The 20,623-nt window shown below is 42.3% G+C and overlaps 2 protein-coding genes across 2 annotated transcripts; both read left to right on the top strand.

The window, feature by feature from the left end:
* Positions 1–130: 130 nt before the first annotated feature.
* Positions 131–7,411, top strand: lgals3bp.1 (galectin 3 binding protein, tandem duplicate 1). The gene is made up of 6 exons (XM_037088840.1): positions 131–286; positions 599–705; positions 880–1,083; positions 1,262–1,402; positions 1,817–2,096; positions 2,386–7,411. Exons 2-6 carry the CDS (start codon positions 621–623, stop codon positions 3,491–3,493), a joined length of 1,818 nt encoding a protein of 605 aa, XP_036944735.1. The 5' UTR covers positions 131–286; positions 599–620; the 3' UTR covers positions 3,494–7,411.
* A 4,560-nt stretch (positions 7,412–11,971) lies between these two features.
* timp2b (TIMP metallopeptidase inhibitor 2b) lies at positions 11,972–19,721 on the top strand. The gene is made up of 5 exons (XM_037090091.1): positions 11,972–12,314; positions 17,661–17,761; positions 17,862–17,967; positions 18,055–18,179; positions 18,307–19,721. The coding sequence occupies exons 1-5, from the start codon at positions 12,185–12,187 to the stop codon at positions 18,502–18,504; spliced, it is 660 nt and encodes a 219-aa protein (XP_036945986.1). The 5' UTR covers positions 11,972–12,184; the 3' UTR covers positions 18,505–19,721.
* The last annotated feature ends 902 nt before the right edge of the window (positions 19,722–20,623 follow it).

The following is a 20,623-nucleotide window of genomic DNA, read 5'->3' as shown; positions in this document are numbered from 1 at the left end:
GTCTTGTTGTTTAATTTACATTTGGACCTCTCTGCTACACTTGTTCAGCAAAAATAGGAGATAACCTGTCCCTCAAACAACACTGGATCGAGTTGTGCAACACCCCGATTTTTTATTTTTTTTGCTTTTCAGTGTAAACGAAACTTACGGAAAGCAGTCTGAGTAGAGAAGTGAACCCATACAACCGGTTCTGTTTTTGGCAGGACTATAAAAGGGGTGAGATTTGTGTCAGAGACCTCAGAAGGGAGAGGCACACTTGAGGACAACAGCATTTTAGAATCAGAAGGTAACGTGACATTTTTGCCTTTTTAAGTTTGAACTTAAATGTTGAATGCACAGATTTAGGAGAGTTGCATATTGAAATAAATTACATTCCGTCTTGATGAAAAAAAAAGTTAAGTGCATGAAAATGCTACTGTGGTTTTATCATCACCGTTTGAAGCTGCAAAAATGCTTGTACGCAAAAAGACAAAAAAAAAAAAAACACTACAGTTTGACAGGTGCTCTCAAATTAATTCAAGAAAAAAATCTGTGAATGTAAAGAAGAATTAGCCTATTTCTAATGTTGCATCTTCTTCTGCTTCTCTGTCTGTGTCAGAGTTCGACACTGGTGGTTGAAAATGCTCACTCATCAAAAAGTATGCACTCTGTGGCTTCTGATACTTGTTCTCGACACTGGAGGCGCATTCAAATTGAGCTTTTTCAGTAAGTCTTCTGAAACGTATATCACATTTTTGTGAAAACCATTAACATGCTTGCAAATGTTTGCCTTGTCTCTATGTGCCGTCTGCAAATATATTCTGACCACACTCATTCATTACAAACGTTTCTCAGTTTGTATTACCTCTCTACTTATTCCACACCCGTGTGTGCACACAGAAAGAAAACATGAGCCACAGGAAGGTGAGGTGAGGCTGTTTGGCTCCAAGAATGTTTCAGAGGGCCGTGTGGAAGTCTTCCATGAAGGGGAATGGGGTACGGTGTGTGATGACGGTTGGGACTTGGCTGAGGCCCAGGTGGTGTGTCGTCAGCTCAACTTCCCCGGGGCCAAATCTGTTGTCATTGGAAAGAACTACGGAGAAGGTGCCCGCTACTTCTAGTTATTCCCCCCACCAGAGGGCAGTGTGTTTATTGTAATGACTAAGAAGTTGAGAGTTGAGGTTTAACACTAGTGGCACAACAAATCAAGCCATCAAAAAGGTCACCATTAACATAATTATTCACTTTCTTTCTTCTTTTTTTTTTTTTTTTACCCTCGCAGCAAATGGACCTATTTGGTTGGATGACATGAAATGTGAAGGCACAGAGAAGCGTCTGTCTTCTTGTAGTTTCTTGAACTGGGGAGTAACTGACTGCTCCCACAAAGAGGATGTTGGAGTTATCTGTGAACCAGCCAGTACCGGTATGTATCTAAACTCTTGCAAGGTAAAGGTGCCTTAATATTAAAGACATGATCCAGTTTGAATAAAATAGATTCTGATTGATAAGCCCAGTTCCATCAATCTACATACCAATAACACAAATGTATTATTTCTAAGTGCTGTCTTCCAAGTGCCTTACTTGAGTAAAAGTAAAGATTCCGCCTTAAAATATAACTTTTGAAAAAGTGAAAGTCTCTCATATGAATAGTACTTGAGTAAACATCTGAAAGTATTAATGAATTTGGCCATTAATTTGGTCTTTGGCGTATGCACTGCAAGCAATTTGAAAGTGTAAACTTGTGCTTCTTGTATGCGGACTGATGAGGAACTGTTTGGTGTGGTCACTGCTCATTACTCTTCACGCTCATTTTCATTCTGATGATTTGTGACTCCAGACACAAACATGACCCCCGCTGATTCAACGTACTCACTGGACCACACCTTCAGTCTGTCCGATGAACTTGGCCAAATCTTTGACAGCGGCAGTGGCTGTGATTTCCTGATCTTGCTCCGGAGCGAGACTGGCAGACTGGAGGAGGGGAGCCCGGAGACAACGATTTGTACACACAAATTGGTCCTCTCAAAATTCCCTCTCTTTAATGCTTCAGAGGAGACAACTAGCATCACGGTCAGCATCAGCCAGGCCTGCCAACCGCATTTCACCCCCTTTATCAGGTAAACTGAATGTCCTGTAATAAGTTTAGGCAAAAATGAAAATTTGTCTACTCACCCTCATGCTGATGGAAAAGTTGGGTCAAGATTCGTAGTCCACAAAACGTTGAGACATTGAGAATGCTGCAATGCTGGTTTGGCTGTGAAGGTTCAGAAATGTTTTCCTCCACTGACATGGGGATAAGTAGATAATGACTGAATTTTGGGCAAACTCATCCTTTAAGATACAGACGCTTTCAAAATCAGTTGAAAGACAAATTGAATAAACACTCTACAATCTGTTTCTCAATAGGTACATTTACACCCGCAAGATTGATGTGACCTTCTCCTCAGTGCAGTGCCTCCACTGGATGGCTTCGAAGTTTGGGGTGAAACCGCTGATGGAGGTGACAGGCCGGCTGTTCACTAAGATCCTCCCAGAGGACGCTTCGTTTCACACCCAGGTGTCTCTTTACGAATATGCAAATGAGACTGGGGACTTGGTCCTCCAGGAGAACTGTTTGCAGTTTCTGGCCTGGAACTACCAGAATCTGAACAAGTCCCCTGCTTGGACCAGCCTCGCCTTTGAGGTCCTTCAAGCTCTCTTATCCCGCTCAGACCTCGTGGTGCCAGATGAGTATTTCGTGCTTCAGACTCTGGAGAGCTGGATCACAGAGAGGGGCAACTCAACAAGTTTGGAGAGCCAGGTTGACCTGTTGAGTCGCATTCGTTTCCCCATGATCCCCGCTGAGAAACTGTATGAACTGCAGTCCGTGTCTTCTCTCTACAGCACTCACAAGGATATGTTTCGTGAAAACATATTCAAAGCATTCGAATTCAATATTCTGCTCTTTAGCAGTCGTTTGTCCGACCCGAAGTTCAACAAAGAGGATGATGGTTACCATCCCAGGATCTACACAGCTCAGCCATGGAGCACTGACATTGACCCTTCGAGGGTAGGTCAGCCAGATCCAGTCCAAATTCACTATCCTATGTACATGGGAGGGAGACGTTACGGGGACTATAGATATCCGCCAATTCCTATGACAACTGTCAGTCCACACAGCCAAACCATATCTGAGTTGTTCAGCACACCTGTCCACAACAGCCTGATCTTTCAGGACAAGATGGCTCAATGGGAGGCAAAGGTCTTGAAGAGCCAACAAGGGTGTTCACGCCTTGGTCTGACCTGTGACTCACTCCCTGCGGCGAGGCTCTCTCTGCAAAGCAGCACGAGACAGAGAAACATCTTCTTTCGTAACCAGCTCCTGGTGATGTGCCAAGACAAGTACGTCTCTCAGGTGCAGGACTTCAAGGATAATGTGGCTCATACCACTGTGAATGGCACCCACGTTGTTTCCTATCCCTGTCCTGATGCCCGGTTCACCTACCGCTTTGTAGTGAGACCAGATTACAACTGATTCAATAACAGGATCAGACTAAATAATTCTCACACATGGCTTCTACTCAGTCGATTGCAATGGTACTCCAATATCATATGTGTGATTTTCTGTTTTGATTAGCTTCAAATCAATTACATGACTGTGCTTTAATAGCCTCACCTGATTGCTTTAAAAAAAATGTAAAAGGCAAATTAATAAAGTGATTTTCAGTTCCGGGGTGGCTGTAGCTCAGTGGGTAGAGCAGGTCGGCTAGTGATCGGAAGGTCACTGGTTCAAATCCTGGCTCCGGGCAAGGCCGAACCCCACATTGCTCATCAGTGAGGGCCCTGCGATGAGCTGGCGACGTGTCCAGGCCCTCGCTCTGAGACAAGGCTGGGACTGGCTCCAGCAGCAACACCCTGTGACCCCAAGGAAAGGGATAAGCGGTTACGACAATATGACCTGACATTTTCTGTGTCACCTCTGTTGGTCCTTCACCCAAGCAACCAAAAACATAAATCTAGATATGAGAGACATGAAATATAAAGGGTAAACAGGGCGTAGTTGGACAGATGCAAAATTAATCAATTCTTGTGAGGCCGAATGCTGTAATATCGGTGTATCTATATGTGCTCTCATGACCTCAGATATTTTGCTGCTGTGTCCAGTTCACTGAAAAAAGGGTTTATATATTATCATTATATGAACCTTTATTTAAACTCTTAAGGTCATTTAAGGCAGGACATCATTAACAATGATGGCGAGTTAACGTTTAAAATGGCGTAAAAGATGCAGAATATCATAAAAGTAACAGTATGCTTAAACCATTCAATTAAAACAGGTATGAACAGGTATATACAATGGCAACTTCCCAATAAGGTCCTTGTACATAAACAAATACAAATGTCTATCATGTCCAACATCAACATCCACTGACGCATTCACAGCACCACACCGCTGTTCAAATCATCTGCCCCCTCAAGCTGTTGCCAGTTTGTTAAACTAGCTAACTTCGCTAATGCTAGCTGCAGTCACGTTGCTAACACAAGCAAGTGTATCTACGGTGGCTTGCTAACATAAGGGCGATGCATTATGCTTGGTGTACACTGTAGATCTGAGCCATTTTTTGGCTTTTTCCCCCCACAAACTGGAAACTACCAAGAATTTTGTTGATCGCTGGCAAAACACAGATACCGCATGATACCAACAACGTTATACTATTAGCTCACCAAACTTATTAGAAGCTGCAACCAATAATTTTTACACAGAGATAAACAAGACAATCACTTTGGACCAGACAAAGATTGAAAAATTGTTGGTTGTAATAATAATACTAAGAGGTACTTTTGTTCTGCACCTTTCTACAAGCTCTGTGGATGTATGATTTTAAAAAATATATTGTCTACATAGAAATATTATCAATGTTGTCAAAGTATCTGCCCTGACCATATCCTTTTATGTCTTCCACTATCCTCCCTTGACTTAAATCCCTGTGAAACAAAACAACCGTTTATCATCCAACGTCTGTCCGACAGAATAAAAATAGCCAACATCAAACATATTGGCTTTATTTTCTCCATCATTAGATAAGTTACTGGATGTGAAAGGGTTTGTTTTTGCATGGGTTTGATTAAGGATGGTATCAGTTTCCTCCTCATGAATCATGGAATCTCCCCGAGCTGTTGTGTTTTCACCACACACCAGACTGTCTTCAAGCCTTTCCCGCATGTCTGCTTCCCACATCTGACAGTCACACTTTGACAACATTCAGGCCTACATGCCCGGGCAGGTGGGATAAAAAGCCGCAAAAACAGTGACTCACGGCTTTCTGAGAAGCGCCATCGCCTGAGACTGTTACAAACCCTGACGTTATAAAAAGAATACTGATCAGACACAAAGATTACGTGAACATTTTGTATATATTATACACTCCTCCGCATGCAATCACGTCTCAGTGCCGCACAAACTCCCACAAACGGTCCAGTCAAACACAGGAGAGAGTAGAGCAACTGTGATTCATTCGCGACTAATCGTGCACAGGTGTAGTGAATTCACCCGGATGTCAGGAGGAGAAGGTCAGATATTTCATCACAGGACACACTTGTTTTACTGTAAAAGTTCATACAGCTGTAATTTCATTGTTGTGTCACTTTTACCCACGAAATAATTGATTCTTCGTGTCATGACGTGCTTTGTTTGTTTGGTTTACCCCAGTATTTCGAAATTCTATCTAGTGGTTTTTGTGAACAATGCTTTAGGAAACCGCTTAACCCTTCGAACTCTGGTTTCCTCTCAAAATGTCCCAATTTCCCCTTACGTCAGAAAAAAAAATTAGGTGTGTAGTGATAACAAAAACACGCATAACAACAGCAGACACCTACAGACCATCTTGTGATTATGGGTCCCCCAAGCTGTAACATATGTCGGCTGTCATTCACATACAGGGCTACTCATTATGTCATTACTACATTTTCAAAATGATAGACCTCAACTACACACCTATTAAAAATCTGTCCACTGTTAAACTTGCCGAAGTCTCTTTTCAAACTAATTCAGTTAATCTGAACATGGAATCAAGGTGACATTCATGGAGCGACATGTAATTCTTCAAACATTTTTATATGTGTAATGTCGGATTCCTTACTATATATCGCTGGGCTGAGATTCTCCCCTCGATGCAACGCCGCTTGGCTGTCCTTGCTAATCTAAACGTTAGCCTAACCGCCAGGCCTGCGCCACGCCCTGATGCTAGCAAGCTAATGTTAGCTTACAAATGAACCCAGGCAACGTTAGCCTGAAAATCAGGCTCATGAATTGATCACTTTGCAACGACAAAGTCACTTTTTTGCCCCTTTCTTTAGAGATAAAAACTTCAACTTCAAGCCAGGCTACGCTAGCATATTTGCTTTAGGTAACCGCTTACCGCTTAATGTCACCTTGATGCCACCTTCAGCCTAACTGGATTAATTTAAAAGGAGACTTTGGCAGGTTCAGCTGTGCACAGATGTTTTATTTTATAGGTGTGTACTTGAGGTTAAGATGGCGACTGAACTTGAAGATGATCATTTGAAAATGTAGTTATGACAAATGGGTGACCCTTTATTTGAATGACAACATGTTGACCTGTGTTACGACTTGGGAGATTCCATCATAAGCTGGTCTGTAGGTGTCTGCTGCTGTTATGCGTTTTTTGTTGTCACTACACACTTCATTTTTTTTTTCTGACGTAGGGGGGAATTGTGAAATTATGAGAGGAAACTGAGAAGAAATTGAGAAGAAAATGTTTTCTAACGCAATGGAAAATTGTGACATTTTGAGAGGGAACTCAAGTTCAAAGGGGTTAACCCCATGAACCCCTTGAACTCCAGTTCTTTCTCAAAATTTCACAATTTTCCACCTATGAAATAAGTTAGAAAACATTTTCTTCCAACCAGGCTAAGCTAACAAATTTGCTACAAGTTGACACATCCAACTGCCCAGTAACTGTCTTAATATTAACACATTTATTGTTAGCATTAGCACAATTAGTGAAAGTCACTGAGGTATTAACGGCAGGGTGGTGTGTCTTCAAGTGTCTCTTTAGGTTGGTTGTCTTCACCTATTTTGTGTAAGCACATTTCCACCAAATTAATATGAATTCATAATCTTGATAAATTATTATCACATATAAAGAGAAGAAGTCATTATTATGTGCAGAAAGTTTAATTTCTAAATTTTTAGATAAAAAGTGATTATAATGTGATCAAAAATTCAAAAGGAGGACATAAAGTCAAAAAGACATTTTTTGATCAATTTTGACTTTATATCTCGTCATTTTGACTTGTGGATATTTTTTTCATCAAGCTTGGTTTTCATCTTTTTCTTTTTCTAATGTGCTCTGAATTGCTTTTCTTTGTGCTTTCCTTCCTGCCAAAGATGCCAAAGGATTAATAAAATGCATACATTTTAGTCCTGTCACGTCTTGTCAACATAATCAAAACCGTGAAACTAACTGTGCAGCATATTTGCCACAATCATTTTGAGATGAGTCAAGAACAAAGAAAAATCAATTAATGCTGCTTATCCTACATTAATAATAAACTAGCCAGGCTTCATGAGTTTCATTCTTTTGGGGTTAGGGTTAGCGTCAGATGCTACATCCACTGAGGGGGCTGAGGAAGTGTTAAAAACTTTTATCAGCATCAATTTGTGGTCTGAATTGCTCATGATTTCAAGCGCCTCCCCAGACGTCTTAGTCACGGTCTGGGAGCGTCGTAGTGCTATAGAGGAAATGACTCTACAATAAGTTACGTCTATTTATGTTATGATGTTTGACCAGCAGGAACCTGTTACATACAAGTGAAAGTTCCCTTTACGTGGAGGAAAGCAAGAATTCCATGGAAAGCAACTCAAGACCGTGACGTCGCTGTGAGGACACGGTTAACAGACTCACTGACTAATTGCTGGAACCACATTGCGGCCAGTTGCGACAACGTGACCCCGGAAGCCTTGATGGGTTCTTTGTCTTTTTAAGCAGATGCTTTCCTCCTGTCCCTGAGGTGAATTTGCTGAGGCTGATTCACTGTCACCAATAAAAATGTGAATAGCTGCACTGATGAACGGAAAATGATGGGAATTACCCCTGGGCGGTGGCTCGGTCACATCAAAACAAAGACGGTAAAGGGGAGGGGGCGGACATGCAACGGGCAAAGGATATTCAAAAAAGCTACGAGGTGGTCAGGCGAGAGGGTGGGAGTCAGAGGATGTGGGTCAGTGCCACAGCACCCACCAGTTCCCGCAATGAGACCCTCTTTTTTTTCCTGTCCTGCCGGGCACTTCCTTCAGAGAGTATTCCTGGCCTCGCAAGTCTGTAATTTAGGGGCTGGAGGTTCAGGCCATTCCTAAGCCCCTTTTGGCGTTTGTAGTGGGCAGTGTACACAGGGGGTTGCTTACATTGCACTTCTTTGACAAATCCGCCCTCTTTCAACAAATTAAAACCAAATGTTGATACAATAATCCAGATCTCAGCTGGCGAGTAAAACCCCTGATCTAAAGGGAGAGTCGCAGTGTGGGAAATAGCTCCGAATGGTCATGCTGTGAGGTCATTCGAAATATGCCCAGGAGCCGGGGACACGGCTGCGATCTGAGCAGAGCCCACCACATCAGTCAGCATCTCGGTGCAAAGGAAGCTGACTGTTTGGACAGGGGGCGGCAGGCTTTGCCCAGAAGAAGAAGGCGCCTTCTGTTCCTCTGATGCCTTCAGTAAACTTTGGAAAAGAGACGGAAGCATACTTTCAACTCATTTCGGTCTCGGATGTGTCACTTCCCTTTCATGTGTCTTAATTTCAGCTCCACGCCTAACATCTGTGTTGTTTGTTGCGTTACGTCTTTTGTGTCTGGCAACTTCCACTCTTCATGGGACGAGTCACGCCGGGTTGCAAAATTTCGAAAGGTTTTGGGAATTTTCCTCATCGTGCTATATCGTTCTTGCTCCTGAGCTACAGGCAAAGATTAGATGAATGATATTTCCACTTCAGCAAAGAGATTAGTCACATTACAAAGATGCACATTAAGTAGGTTGTCCCATTTTTTTTTTTTCCTCTCTGCTCTCGCTCTCTCTCTCTGCCTGCCTGCCTGTTTTTACACAGAGTAACAGAGACCTGTGGAAAAGCAACCAGGCAAAAATGCTCAACTATGGAAAACAGTGGAAATATTTGCCAGAGTAGCCAGAAGGCAGACAGTCGGTGGCCAAATATGATGTCAGGGAGCGAGGCAGCCGCAGCTCTCCTCTCTTTTCTCTCCCTCTATTCGATCCTCTACATTATTCATCATCGGCTCTGATCATCAAACACGCCGTGCCCTCGCTGTGATCTCTCGTTTCTGCGCCAGAATCAACACGGGAGGCCACAACCCCCCCCCAAACTCTTGAGATCCTCGGTTTCCTGAGGTGGTGCTGCAGTGGTGAATTTTCCAACAGAAGCGCCATCTATTTTTGTGCATGAGTAAGGGGATGAGAAACAAGTAAAGAATTTGACTATAGCATAATGTGTCTTTCACAGAAGGGCGCAGGGGCGTGGGCAGCTTACGCTCGGGGAATCGCCACCAGATTGAATCTATTAAGTTTAAGGGGATGATGTCACTTCTCTCCACTCTGCCACTCCTCCCTCATCCTCATTCCTCAGTATGTTCATCTATTGCAGTGTTTTAATGGTTACTGTGAAATGCATAAACACTCTCACTGGATTAAACCACAGGTAACTGTACAGTGTGGGCTGAGGATTAGTCAGCTACTAACCCATGTTAGTATTACATCATCGGTGAATTACAGTTAGCTTAAATGAATTAAAGAAGCTGCAATCAATGTTTTTGTGATTACGTATCAAAAGGGGACTTCCTTAATGATGACATTATGAGAGATTATCATTGGAATAATGTTATTTGGGGCAGCTGTTTGCGATCAAATTTGCCATATCAACTTGAAAGTTATTGATATGTCAATTTTGTGTTTACAACTTGCTGCTGTCAAGTGGTCAAAAAGTCTTTTATTTTAGGTTCAAATACATTCTTCCTCTTTCCTGTAGTGCTGTTTGTCCCCCCAGATTGTTTCGTGGTTAGTTTGCGAGTTTTGGAGATGGGATGTCCACCTTCACTCGAATATACCACCTTGGTTACAGCAGTTTCACACAGAAACTTTTTTTTCTTTTACCTAACTCTATACCGATATCATGATATAAACATTACTGACATTGTCATTGGCTGATTTGTTGTGTTGGCTAGGTAAGTTAGCTTCGTTAGCAAGCTAACGAAAGAACATAGTTCCCCTCTGAAAACTGCTCACAACAAGGTCTGTGGATTATCTTGAGTAACCGGGTCAAGAGACATTGCTGTCGAGTTTTTGAAATACATCTTTATTAGCTCCTTGAACACCACAAGCCAAGCACCATGTAGTTCAATCAACTCACATCAAAACAGTCTACACGGATTATTAGCACTACTGGTAAGAAGAAAATGTGTGTTTTGGATTGGGAGCGAACTGTCCCTTCAAGGTACGTATTACACTCAAAAAGAATTAAAAAAAAAAATACCTCCAACTATGAGTCTACACAAAAAACAGCAAAGTGTGTGAAAATTGTTCATCCAGCTCCTAGCGCAACAACCTTTAACATTAACAACCTTTAACATTAACAGCCTTTAACATTAACAACTTTTAACGGAAAGTCAGACGAACCTCACCAGCCTCGACCTCAAGATCCAAGATGGCTGCTTCACTAATCAACAGCAGTTAAAGCTGCCGAATGTACTGTTTATTAGGATTACTGTCTTTATTGTGTCTTATTAAGTTACACACAACCCTTTTCAAAACATCAGATTATTATACACCGCGTTAATGGGTGAGCTTTATAGATGCTAGTGGGCAGATTTTATCTTTGGACAGAGGCATGCTAGTGCTGTTTCACTCTGTTTCCAATGCTTGTGTTAAATTAAACTGGGCTAAGTTAAGCTAACAAGCTGCTGGCCATAGCTTGTTTTTTACCATTCAACTAGCCCACAGAAGCAGTTTATCATTCGCATCTAAGTCTCGACAAGAATAAAAAACTAGCATATTTCACAAAAAAGTCAAAGTATTGCTTCAGAGCGTCGGGTGTCACGTTTGCTAAACTAACCTTAGCTTAAATGTGACACGCCCCCCCCAAAGAAAATGACTTCCTATTAATCATCCACTGACTCATGCAGAAAACCGAGAAAACATTATGATGTGACAATCCGTCACATATGAACAATAAAAGTGATTATTAAATATAAATTAACACAAAATGTTACATAAAGCACCTTCAAATCTAGCGTGGACGGCCATGGCTTCCACAAAACGAATCTCTCCCATTTCAGTGACCACCACACCTCTTCTTTAGCTCCATGGTCACGCCAAAATTTCCTTTTCTAAACACAAAACACACACACACAAAATAATCTAAATTCATGACTGGCCCTCTATAATCAAACTTTGCACATTCATGCTCCCCAGACAATCTATTCCAGGAATAATGGTGAGTTAAATGGACCGTGTAGGAAGGTCAAAACCACATAATAATGATCTGTGAGATCCATCGGACTCACAAAGACGCTACAATAAGGAAATACCTCCGATTTGGCAAGCTCATTTCAGGTTATTATGAATTAATAATCTATCACATTACAGTTAATTTTATGGGATTTTAGATATAGATGTTTACAGTTGTATGTTAGTATGAAACTTTCTGGTTTGAGGAAGTTGGTTTACTGGAAAAAAAAAAAAAAGCATGTGTTTACGGCCGTTGGTGAGTTAGCAGGTAGTGCGTGTGTCACCACAACTCATCAAATTGTTGTGACAGAATTAAAGTGACTGTTGCCAGTGTGTGTGTGTGTGTATGTGTGTGTGTGTGTGTGTGGATGTGAACACTTCGGGAGCCCCTGACCTCCACAGGGCTGCTGAGCTCACTGGCTGGGACACAGCAGGAGGAGGAGTCAGCTTGCCAGCCTGTGGTAATAAAAACTGCTCCTGACGGTAGTGGAAAACACATTTTGGAGGAGTCTCTTCTGCAGCCTTCAACAGGAATGAACTCCCTCTCAAGCCTTGTGCATCTTTTACTCTGACATCTGATCGTCCGTTGAAGCCGGGGTCATTTTTGGTTCATCTCCTGTAGGACTTCTCTCTCGCATTTTCTCACCGCTCACTTTGTTAAATCAAACAGAGTATATATATTTTTTTAAAAGATGACTTGGACGGCGAACAGTTGTTTTGTCACTCTGGCCATCCTGTTTCTGTGGCGGGTGGAAGAAATTGCAGAAGCCTGCAGCTGCTCCCCAGCGCATCCTCAGCAGGCGTTTTGCAGCTCAGATGTCGGTAAGTTGATTCGCTGAGTGTTTAGTCACGATTTGTTTGAATGCAGAAGGACGAGGATCTGAAAGTGTAAATGCTGAGTGGGGGAAACTTTCCCTACTCTTATGTTTACAATTAAAGGGGGAGGAGGATGGAAAGTTTCTGTCTCTCAATCTTTTCTTTCCACTTCCCTCCTCTCTTTTTCCCCCTCTTTCTTTCTAATCATCTGTTGATATTCTTAAAATCGACTTCATGTGCTTGATGGCATTTTTTGTTTAAATCTCATGTGGTGACTGATTGTGTAGCCTACTTCGTGAGCTTTTTACAAGTTTTTTTTTTTTTTTAACAAGATCTCCTAGAAAAAAAGTTTTCCAGGCTGCATTCCTGCCACATCACTGCCTGTTATTGATGAGACTAAAAAAAAAAGGCTGATGATTGTTACTCATCTCTCTCTGCACGGTAGAGCAAAACCTAATGCAAAAGGGTCATGCAAAAGAAATCCTTCGTACCATCCTCCGCTCAGTGGTCTGAGAGGTTTACGGTGCACTTCCCTAATCACGCTTAACTGGCAGTCTAATTTGCTTTTCTCGAAGGCCATGCAGGATAGTTTCCCTCTCATTTTACCTGTAACAAAACACTGCTTGTTGCTGCCATCAGCGCAGGCCCTGAGCTAACGACAGTCTCAACAGTGACCAGCTTGTGCTGCTATTTAAATTGGGGTTTGCTGAGGGCCTTTTTTCTGGCTTGTGAGCTGGCTGAGTGTGTGGTATGTATACAGAAGCTGACTTATTCAAAGGTTTCTCTTTACCATCGGATTCCACGACTCTGGAGGGTGAAGAAACCACATTATCCTGCCCGAGAGTTTACTGTAAAGGGAAGTCAGATTTTTTTTCCAAAGCAGTTTCTTTCAACTTTTTCTTTGGAGCAGGAGAGCTAATGTAAGACACTTAAAGATAGTGAAGACAGGTATTATATGATTTCGACATTCAAATTGGGTCCATCAACAATTGGCAGCCACAAATACTGCAGTACCTAATGCTTTACTATACGGTACTCCACTACTACAGCTGCTACTCTGCAACAAGCCCTTAATATGATCATAACAATTAATAATAATACAAAAAGTGTTTTTTGAATTAAAGGTGTAATATGTAAGAATTTTAGTTTAAAACATAAAAAAACACCCTAAAGTTACCAATAAATTATGAAGAAATAATAGTTTCGACATTATAATGTCTATCTGAAGTTAGCATGCTAACCAGCTATCCCCGGTCCATATTAATCCAAAGCTCCTGTGCTAGACAACATATACACCATGTGAACATCAACACCTTCCAGGTGCTCTGAGCTCTCAGTTGACATCACTAGCTGCAGGCTAACTGAGCTAATTCGCTAACAGTAGCTACAGTAGAAGGCAGTTAGTGGTTATTCTGGTGATACACTGCCCCCTATTTCTCGACAAATCTTACATACAGCACTATTAAGCCGGGTTGTAGCCGAATTCATACTCAAAACAAATAGGGGGCAGCATATCAACAGAGTAATCGCTAAGTACTGCTAACTGTAGCTTCCATCAGCTAGTTAGCCATGCTAGCAGTGCAGTTAGCGCTCCTATTAACTGACTCTGCTCAGACTGAGAGTTCAGAGCCCCCGGTGAGCGTTAGTGCTGTTTACTATCGGACTATCACTTCTTGATTTCAGAGCTAGTTTGCTAGCACGCTAACTTCCGCAGATATCTCTGAAACACGGTACAAAGATGTCTTTGACATGTGGTTAAAACTCTCATTTTAGTTGACTTTTTAACACATACACCATCATTCTGTCGAAGAGATCGTCCTGCCTGGCCAGAAATGTCTTGCTTTTGCCACATTAGGAGAATTAACTTCACTATAACTGTACCAAACTGTTCCCAAGAGTTGTGCCAACTGTCTGCTCTCTACAGTTCAGCCAACAATGTTGATCAGTGCTGCCACTGGCACGTAAAGGCTGCTACATAGGTTTCCACCTGCGCTCCCTTGAAAATGAATGGGTGGTGTGAAGTGATGAGACGTTCAAAATGAAGATCATCATCCACCAATGCTAGTTCTACCTTTTCTTTACAAGTCATTTCAACCTTAGTCTCCAGTCTACTATCCTAAACTAAAATTGTTTGGCACTTGCGCAATAGTAAGACAGAGTTATTTGGATTAATAGCAGTATGAGTGTGTAGAAACTAATTGGTGTAGTATTCCTGCCGTTGCATCACAACAAAGATGCTGCCTTGAGGAACCCCTGCTCAGTGTCTGACAGTTTACTGAAGTGAAAGTATTACTTAAGCAGCACAGACAAAGAGACAGTTGGAGTGTCTGGAGCTGACGGAAAATTACTCAAGAGCAAGAGCAGCTTGCAAACGTAGGTGTCACTGTCTAAAGTGAAACTTCTTAAAAAATAGGGAAGAACAGTCAGAGTTTATATTTGGAAGATGTTGCATGTCTGTCGCGAAGATGATCCTCCGTTTCTCACGTAGTACTTTCTTTAATGGAGACAGAGTTGAGATAAAGAGTAAGACGTAAGAGGAATATCCTGATAAAAAGATCAAAAGTGGCAGACTGTAGTTTTAACTGGTTAACTTTCCACCTCTGCCCCTAGCTGACCTTTTTTTTTTTTACTAGCGTCTGGCTTGTTTTTCCCTCCATTCCAGTAAACAAAATACGTCAGCCGTAGTTGTAAACATGTAGCTCCGTTTATCTTGTAAAAGCAGAGAGAGCAGGAGCAAAAAAGCACACACACACACACACACACACACACAAAAAACTTTCCTCATAAATTGAAATCCATCCCTCGAGTCTTTGGCCGCAGCTGAGGAATGCCGGGCAGTCATATGCTGCGCTCATTATGTATCTGCAGTTCACAGTATCTCCGCGAAAACAGAGCGAACCTGCGTTTCTTTTAAAAAGGAAAAGCTGTCTTAAAAATGACTTCCGGTATAAACACAGCCTCCACGCTGCAAGCTGTGTGAGCAGGGCTGATATTAAAAGCAGCTGCGTCTCTAGTGTTAAACATCGCATCCATCTGTGCTTGCTGAGGCAGGGATACTTTGATTTAGCTCAACATAGGAATACCTCAAGTGAATATCTGCGCATTAGCATCATCGTGTGCAGTCTACGAATAGGGGAACAACTGTGGACAAACACCGTAACAGTTTTCTTTTTGAGTAAACAGTTGTTTGACGGCGGATTGGATCCATGTGTCCTCAGATCGGATCAGCTTCGAGGAGTCAGTTTGAATTTGTAGCTCCGTTTTTCTCGTTTGGAGTATGACCACTTTGCGGCTTTTCTTGAGAGGAAAATGGCTGTCCAGGCCCTGCAATTACATGACATGCATTTGCTTTCTTCTCTTCCACCCCCCCTTTGTTTTTGAAAGCACTCCCATGTCCACAATACTACATGCAAAATAACGCGTTTATTGTTTGAGTAACAAGAAAATTAGACGGTTCCCTTAATGCCCAGTTTTATGGTACTGAGGGTTTTTAAAGGGCTTCGTCAGCCTGTTTCAGTGAACGTCATCCGGTCCTGTGAGAATTGGGTCAACGCTGCGTATCAGTGTAGGAAATCTGTCATATTTCTCAATTACTTCAACTAGAAAACAGTAATTCATTAGTGCTTTAGTAGAATCGGCATGGAAAAGTGGCTCATTGGTTATTAAACCCTGCAAATATTGACTTGTTCACCATCGGGTCTCTGTTATTTTAAAGACCGAGTGCTCAGATTATACACATCGTTCGCACAATCCCTCATTCTCCAGAGTTTTCTGACATACACTGCATTTTTTCACCTGCCCTACTTTACACCGGTAGAAGAAGAAGAAGAAAATCATCTGTGTGTGATTCTGCACACTCAGGCGAAGGGGATTACCGCTAATCCACTTTGTAGCCGGAGAAGTTTGAGAGTTTCTCGGCGCTACTCCCTCAGAGTGTTTTCGAAGGAGTTTTCTGATTTGTCGTTTTTAAAACCCGTGCCTCGAGCTCGTACAGCTTGTTTGTCAGTGTATCCGCTCCTTCGCAGCGGCTCTCGCAGCTTGCACAGCTCAGGGTTTTTGGAACGTTTTCCTGGCCTGCAAGCTGAAAATCCTCCCTCCCTCTGTTGTGTCAACTCGTATGTTTGCAACAGCACTGCTTTTTGAACGACGCCGTCAGTCCCCCACTCTACAAACCTTTCCCTGTCCGCTCTCTCGTCTGTTCCTCAGCGCTCCCATCACTCTCTCCGTCTGTGCACACGCTCTCCCTTTTTTTTCCCTTGTTTTTTTCTCTTAAGGGGCGACTCTTTAGACCCTTAAAAGGAGATGTTCTCTGGGCCTCTATTGTCATCGAATTAGGGCACATGTGGCTCGCAGCTTCATACCTTTGCATGTAAAAAAAAAAAAAAAAAAAAAAAAGCCAAGCAAAAGCAGCCCGATCTCGTTTTGGCGAGGAGGCAGCCAGGCAGAGTGGTGGTCCGAGGAAGTCGGTAGCTGCCACCTTTGGAAAGCGAGGACCGAGCTGGGACTTCAGAGGGGAACATCTGGTTGTCATTAGCGCTAGTCTCTTCCACTTAAAAAAAAAAAAAAAAGCTTGATTTTGAATTTTTTGTAAACTCAGGGTAGCAGTCATGTGAGTGTGCAGTAATGCTGCCCGTGATCCGCAGGTATTTAGCAACTGCTGGCACGTGATCAGTGCAACGCTGCGCTTCAGTGTTTGGATTCACACGACAGAAGCAGTGTTTATGAAACCCATGAGTCATATTTTTTCAGCATTAGGGCTCAAAGGCTCATCCGCATGGCTCTGATAATATTTTTCCACTTGAACTGTTTTTTTTTCCCCCTTCATCCAAACTTTTTTTTCTGAATCTGCAAAGTTCAAGAGGGAGAGAGAGAGAGAGAGAGAGAGAGAGAGCAGGGGAAAGGCTGCACGGGGAAGGGAGAGAGGTTGATTTGCATGTCAGCACCTCTAACCAGACGGAGAGGCAGGGCCGGCAGAGAGGCCTTTGGGGGCGAGGGGAGCATTCTAGTTCAGCTTTTCAAAGATTTGCTGACTAGCTTCCTCCTGCGTCCGCCCCGGAGCCCGAGGAGCAGGCAGCACACATTCCTCCCTCTGATTGCAGCTGATGAAACACTCATGTGCCTCTGTCTTCCCGGCACCTGGCACATGCGAAACTCCCCAGATCCAAGCCACAGCAATGTGCTGCGGCCAACTCCAGCATGCCGAACCTAGGCAGGGCTTAGATCATACGCAGACGGACCCAGATCCGGCGGTTTCAACATGACAATATTGTTTCGGGTCCAGCGGGGCTTTAACGTGACGACAGTGTTTTCGGAGAGCTTAAACACCGTGTTGTTTTTGTTGTTTTGTTCTAGTTATCAGGGCGAAGTTAGTGGGAGAGCAGGAGGTTGAGGTCGGCAACGACATCTACGGAAACCCCATCAAGAGGATCAAGTATGAGATCAAACAAATCAAGGTACGTGGTGGGTGGGATTACAATGTCCTTCTTCATGTTGGGGATATAAACTTGAGCACAGCATGAATCTGAATGTCCTCCTCTCTGTTTGAACCGTCAGATGTTCAAAGGACCCGGCCAGGATATCGATGCCATCTACACCGCTCCCACCTCTGCCGTGTGCGGAGTGACTCTGGAGACCAACGGCAAGGAGTATCTCATCGCAGGTATGACTCTGACCACGTCACACACTATCATAGCAACTGTTGTTCCTCTGTCTTCCTGTCACCTCATCGCTTCGCCTCTCACTTCAGGCAAACTGGAGGCCGACGGGACGATGCATGTCACGCTGTGTGACTTCATTCTGCCCTGGGACGACACAAGTGCCACCCAGAGGAAGAGCCTGACTCAGCGCTATGAAATGGGCTGTGATTGCAAGGTAAGACTAGAGGATGTGGAGGAGTTAAAAATGGAGTTACCACAAACTAAAATGATCCTGAAGGGAGACATTGCTTGTTCCTGATTATGTTTTTTTTATTTTTGTTTATTTTTTTAAATTTCCCCAGATCACACGCTGCACCTCCATCCCCTGCATGATCACCAGCCCGGCAGAGTGCCTGTGGTTGGACTGGGTGATGGAGAAGTCAGTCAACGGACAGCAAGCCAAACACTATGCTTGTATCAAGAGGAGCGACGACTCATGCGCCTGGTACAGAGGGTCAGCACCACCCAAAAGGGATTTCCTGGACATCGAAGACCCCTAACTCCACCACTGTCCGATAGTCCGCGGTTGAAATATACTGAAATATAAACACCAAAAACAAGAGAAGTCAAATTTTTATTTTGTTTTGTTTTCCTATTAAGAGAGCCATAAGCCGTGCGCTCTGTGGTGAGGTTTATTTCCAGGACTCATCATGTTTTTTTAATCAACAGTCTTACGAATTCAGCACTTTCAGACACGTGTAAGCCCTAAAATCCAAAGCACTTCCTCATAAACCACTTCTCCCTCAGCTGAAATAAAGGGATGATCATCACAATTCATCATTAACGGTCACAGCAGTTTCTTTTTCTCACGCTGTTCATTTGTTTTAATTTGAATTTCAACAGAAGGTATTGTTTAAAGAGGACTATCATTCTGTAATGTAATGCAACATGCCTAATACTCAGAGTGTAACTATTCTGTGAATCTGTGTGTTAACTGGCCACCAGCCTTTTTTCCTGTCCCGCCTCAGATTCTTTCTGAGGCGGGACCCGCGAAACTTATTTCCTCTGTTTTTCTTCTAAGGTGTGGCAAAAAACGTTTTTTTTTTTTTAGTATGCAAAATTAGTGCTTTTGCTAATTGTTTCCTTGAAATAATCCTAAATAGACAAGAATGCACTTTGAACTCAATTGTCACGACAGTCATATTGTCTCGAATGAAAAAATGTCTGAAGAAGAGGATTGAATCCTCCATTTTGTATTTTGTATTTTTTATCTAACAGCTCCTCTCTTTGTAATGCTTTAGTGTAAGAGCATATTTTATTTAAGGATGTTATAATTCATCATACTTATTGAGAAAAAAAATGCCACATTTTGACACTTTTCTGGGATTAATTACACCTTTGACATGAAAAAAGACCAAATATTTTTGACAGAATTAGCAAAATACACACATTTTATGTGCATTAAAGGTCCCTTTGGAGGCCTAATTGTTGACTGTCTGGCTGGCTCATCCTTTAGGACAGTGAATTAAAGAACATATCGTAACCAATCGTCTATTTACTTGCAGAGCCTTTGAAATGACCATGAAAGTGTTGAGCAAATGTCATGTGACTTTTAATAATTAATATGAGAGTGTAAAGAGATTTTTTCATTTTGAAGCTGTAGTCAAGTTTGATGTCTTGTGCTGGTTTCACATGAGACATTTGAGATGATTTTTGCATGCGTTTCTAACTGATACAATACTGTACATTTGACTATTATATTAAATGCCAAACCGTGTTTTGATGCTTTGCACTGGTTATTTTCACATTAATGTTCAATATGTGACTCCAGCTTTCAGTAGAAATGACTATTATCAAAGGATTTCCATCCACCAAAGACTCAGAGTGGCTTTGTTTTGTTAGTTGTGTACATGCAACATTCAGGTTTTAAATGTGACTTGAGTCAAAATAAAACTTGTCCCACATGGGTGCATGGAGAGCAAGATTTATAAAACTATAAAAGTGTTCTGTATAATTCAGTTTCTTAAATCAGTATTTTAAAAGTAACTCCAAGGAAGCTGCTTGTAATCTGAAGTGCCTCCAGTGTTGTCACTCAGTGGGGTTGCATTATGGGTAATATAGGCACCAGGTTAACACTGTTGGACTCATTATTGACAGTTTAAAAACAAATGATCAAACCCGATACAACAGAACCAGAGATTTATTATTCCATAAATCCTTCCTTTTCAAAACCTGTTGCCTACATTACCCACAATGCAAGTTAGCCACTCAGTGACAACAATGGCGGAATTTATCAGATTACATGCAACTTCCTCTGAAAGCCCAAGAAGGTTTCATAATAGTTTTCACACATTCAGTAGTAGTACTGTGAACAAACTGTCTCTAGTGATGACATTCAGTGGCATTGCATTATGGGTAATGTCGGCACCAGGTTGTGAAAAGTAGTATAACACTGCAGGACTCGTTATGGACAGTTCATAAACATACTGTCAAAATCAATACAGCAGAACCAGAAATAATGCCATTTTATTCCATGCAAACCTGGTGCCTACATTACCCAGAATGCAGTTCAGCCACTCAATGACAACACTGGGGAACTTTATCAGATTACATGCCACTTCCTCTGGTGTCACAAAATGCTTCGTAGAAGTAGATCATAGTTTTTCTCGACATATTCAG

The sequence above is a fragment of the Acanthopagrus latus genome, chromosome 23, assembly GCF_904848185.1.
Source record: "Acanthopagrus latus isolate v.2019 chromosome 23, fAcaLat1.1, whole genome shotgun sequence".
NCBI lineage: Eukaryota > Metazoa > Chordata > Actinopteri > Spariformes > Sparidae > Acanthopagrus > Acanthopagrus latus.
The sequence above is the reverse complement of the archived record's forward strand: the minus strand, read 5'-3'. Positions and strand labels throughout refer to the sequence as shown.